The sequence below is a fragment of the Halyomorpha halys genome, unplaced genomic scaffold (assembly GCF_000696795.3).
Source record: "Halyomorpha halys isolate HHAL.00 unplaced genomic scaffold, Hhal_1.1 Scaffold132.1, whole genome shotgun sequence".
Lineage (NCBI taxonomy): Eukaryota > Metazoa > Arthropoda > Insecta > Hemiptera > Pentatomidae > Halyomorpha > Halyomorpha halys.
Window position 1 is genome coordinate 104569 of NW_027109437.1, and position 4695 is coordinate 109263.

A 4695-nucleotide genomic window follows, 5' to 3' on the forward strand; every position below is an offset into this window, starting at 1 on the left:
TATTTTACATATTATTATTATTTTTCTTTAAGCTATTAATGGACCTTTATTTAACAATTCGCCAACTTAAAACATATTTTATAATTTATTATGTTATTTGGTAGGGCTTTAGAGCACCTCTATTTAAGAACATTACTGTAGTAATCCACTTAGACTGAACAAAAACTGTTTAAGCTTGTTGCAGGAATGAAAAAAACAATCTTAGGTTTTTATAAATGACAAAAACCTAATCATACTATTTTTCTTCCTTATTGACATTCTGTCTAGTTAAAAAATTATGCGCTTTTAGATTAGCATAGTTTTTAGTACATTAATTTTGAAAAAAAAAAAAAAAATGTGATAACTTAGTTGTAATACGTTCGTGAATTAATATTGGACCAATTACTTACAAAATGTTTTCTACATTCAAAATTTACTCTGATTTTTAAATTATCTGTAGTAACTTTTTCAATCAGATTCACCGAATTTGGATTAATCAACTTGAACTCTGATCACCTTTTACATAAAATCTTCAGTAAAAGCATTATTTGAAATACCACTAAGATGAGTTTATGTTTCTTTTCATCTATCATCAACTAGAGGAAATTGTTTGTTTTGGAAATATATGTTGGAGAATTTCACCATTACAAATAGTGTTAAAAATCCATTAAAATAGACATGCGTGTTTCCTAGATTTCTTCAAAAAGTGGAGGTAATTTGTTTTAATTGTGCATTACTTACTGACAAAGATGGTATGCTATTTATAGAATAACAAAAAAAAAGTACACGATTTAACTATCATCTATTATAATTATCGAAAAGATGCACTTAAGTTTTATTTTGTTTTTTTTTTTGTTGATTTTGAACTTAATTTTCTTCTTAGTATCATTTTATTTTGTTTGACTGAAATTTATTCGGGTACTTATTAATATATAATATTTTATGTTTTAACAATTTTTTTTTAAAAATTAATTTCTTTTATTATATTTATGTCAACATATCAAAATAATAATAATAATAATATAAATTAATTGATACAGTAGAAACTCCCAATAACTCATATTGTCAAAAGTCTAAGGATTAAATAAGACCTTAATGAGATATTGGAACTATCGAGATTCCCAATATTAGGAATACAAATTTTAAATTAAAAAAAAAAAAAATAATATTGGAAGATCATTAGTTGAATGTAATAGCAGAAAAAATATTAACCATGGCAGTCTTGAGGCTGCCGTATCTGTAAAAACCGCAACAGAAGTTAAACTTTCAGAAATTAAGTAATATATTATAATTGTATGCTATTTACAGAACAAGAAAAAAAATGTACACAATTTAAGAATGATCTATTATAATTATCGAAAATATGCACTTCACTTTTATTTTGTTTTTTTTTTTTGGCTGATTTTGAACTTAATTTTCTTCCTAGTATCATTTTATTTTGTTTGACTGAAATTTATTCGGTTACTTATTAATATATAATATTTTATATATAAGAAGATGGTCAGGGTTGCGGTAAAAAGTGAAACAAAAATAGTTTACAACTATTTATTTTCCAACGTTTCGCCCCACTTTGCAGGGCTTCATCAGGGCTAAAAAAGATACAAACACATAGTTACAAAAGGAAAACAAAAACATAAGTGTAAAATAACAGGGGTATAAAATGTAAAAAAGTAAGATATAATAAGAAAAATTAAAGGTAGTAAATAGTAAATGTAAAGGGTAATAGTAACAGATAGATAAGAAAAGAAATATTAAAGAAAATTGTTTGACTGAAATTTATTCGGGTACTTATTAATATATAATATTTTATGTTTTAACAATTTTTTTTTAAAAATTAATTTCTTTTATTATATTTATGTCAACATATCAAAATAATAATAATAATAATATAAATTAATTGATACAGTAGAATCTCCCTAATAACTCATATTGTCAAAAGTCAGGATTAAAGAATTAATATTGGAAGATCATTAGTTGAATGTTATAGCTGAAAAAATATTAACTCTGGCAGTCTTGAGGCTGGCCGACATAAGTTAAACTTTCAGAAATGAAATAATGTATTAAAATTTTATTAATAATGATCATACAATCCCTCTAATAGGTTAAGACAGAAAATATTAGTTCCAGAATAATAATAATTAGAATAGAACACAACATTCCTATATCAATAGGATCAGTTTAACTGATCTAATCAATCATAATAGGAGAAAATAAGATGACAGAAGCTCACCCAATTGGACCAACATATTGCCAGGATTGTTATATCTTGTAAGCTCCTACTCTCCTATTACTATATAAAAATTATTCTGTTAGAATTGTCCAGCGTTATCCCTTTCCTCCCCACCACTTCCGTTTAATCTTGTGTCATAAAATCAATTAACCTCCTCTATAATTTTTTTTTTTTTCTTGATTTGTAGAACGATGGTAAAGAAATCTCACTTCAAAAAGACTATTTATTAGTCACTAACATTTTGCCTGACTTTCCTCGGTACTATATTAATTTAGGAAGTATTTGTGTATATTAACCACTGGTTTTATGTAATAATTGGGTCACGTTTTTGAAAGTATTGAGTGATTCATTCAAGAATTTTTCTTTTATAGGGTGCCAGAATGGAGGAGCGATTAGATGACGCAATTAACGTATTGAGAAATCATGCTGAGAGTCAACAGCTGATAGGACCAGGTGGACATTGTCCGCCGGGGCCCTTATACCATAATTCTATTGACCTGGTAAATTTTCTTATTATTATATTTTTATTACATAATTTATTTTATTATTACATAATTTATTATATAATTTATTTTAATTATCAGTTAAACTGGTTTCCTTTAATGGAGGAAAGGAGTTTTTATCGTCATTTCTTTTAGCATTATCTCTCTAGAAAGTATTCTAGAATGTGAGGATTATTTGTATTTTCAAAGTTCCAAATCTGAATTGTTGCTTTTTTTTTCATTTTTTTTTTTTTTAACCAATCTTAGTAAAAAGAGGTGTTGAGCAATGGTAAATTAAATTGTTAAACTTTTTTATTTTTAAGTATTTTTTAAAATTTGTTTTCAGATCATTGACATTAAAGCTCAAAAAATCCGCAAAATCTTGACTTTCCCAGCAACTGTATAAAAACCGGCTCATAATTCGATGCTATCTTTTAAATAAATTTAAATTCACAAATTACACTTTTCTGAAAATTTTTAAGTTTTTAGCTTTTTGTTTTAGTTTTTAATTTGAATTTTAAAAACAACAAAACGTAAGCTCATGTTGATATTTAGTAAAATCAAAGCTCGTTTTGATTCGTGAAATAAGTTGTACCTAATAGTTCCTGAATATATATTTGTGTTTATGCAACTTTTAGTATTTATAAGAGAACATCAATAGTATGATTCATAGGATTTAGGGGTCCCTTGGAAAAATTTTGTGGGAAACCATTGATTTAAGTTAAGTCTTTTATAACATTATACTTATTAAGGGGAAAAAAAAGTGATTTAGTTTTCGAAAAAAGTTGTTCATTTGATAGAGAAACAAGAATTTAACCTTTAAGAAAACGATGATTATTGTATGCGTAGTTGTATCTAAATTTACTTTAAAATAATAATGTATAAACATAAATTAAAGCTCGTTATGAATTTTGCTCTTTAAATGCTTGAATTATGTTAATTGCATAAAAGCTTCAACTTAGTTTATAAATTTTTTTTCGAATCTAATGAATAAATCTTTGATGCGCCGTCATAAGGGCTTAAGTCACTTTTTGAGCATTTGGAGATTATGTCGTAGTATTATAGCACCAAATCTACTGGTTGGTATTAAGGTTTTTATGCTTCAGATAGACTTACAAAATACAAAAATAATTTTTAAATTTAACTTTTATTTATTTCTAAAGGCTGCCGCCGGTCACGCTGTATATGCTGGAATACCCCCTGGAGAATTGGATCCTGCCACTGCTGTCAAGTTAGAAAGGCTTACCAGTGCCAGTAAGTTGATTTTGTTTTATTTATTTATTAGACGTAAATTAGCATTAGCTCAAATAAGGAAATAAAATGAAATAAGAATTAGTTTTTCTATTGCCATTGAACGAGCTTTCAGTGTAATGATAGCGCCTTAATAATAATATACAATAGTTCCTTTAATTTATATTAAAAAAAAGATTGTCCTGGTGCAGAAGAAGAAAAAAACAAACTCAAATAGTAACTAAACTGTTTATTACAATTTGCAGGGGTTTTTTGAATGATGAAATGAAAGCTAAAGAAAGATGAACCAGTATGATTTTCCTTTTATAAAAATATGAATTATTTTGATAATAATGTTCGGAAATGGTTCTCAGAGGGGTTCCCTTTCTCAGAAACTTAATTCATTAAGGTTTCATTTATGAAGGTGTTTAAGGATTTATGAATTGTGTCTTTTCCGATTACTTTTCTTAAGAGTACTTACGATCTTTGGTTTTTGTCATAACCACTTAGTCAATTTTTTATTTTTATCAAATATAGAAATAATTGACCATATTATTTCAAATTATGAAGAAAAGATGGTCAAAAAAGAAAACAAAATATAGTTAGTGGAAGATTAATGATAGACCATGTGTAAAGATGAAAGGAATATGGTCCGGGTGCAGTCAAAACAACTCAAATAGTAGAATTATACTATTTTATTGAGCCAACGTTTCGCCCCACGTTGCAGGGCTTCGTCAGGGCTAAAAAAGATACAAACACATAGTTACAAAAGGA

The 4695-nt window shown here is 26.6% G+C and overlaps 1 protein-coding gene across 4 annotated transcripts in view; it reads left to right on the forward strand.

Moving 5' to 3' along the window:
• Positions 1–4695, forward strand: part of da (daughterless) — a gene marked incomplete at its 5' end in the record, with an annotated part of 120042 nt that overhangs the window by 94647 nt on the left and 20700 nt on the right. For all 4 annotated transcript variants that reach the window (XM_067047605.1, XM_014416704.2, XM_014416706.2 and 1 more), the window contains 2 exon segments: positions 2581–2709; positions 3855–3945. In XM_067047605.1, the coding sequence (XP_066903706.1) occupies positions 2581–2709; positions 3855–3945 (220 nt within the window).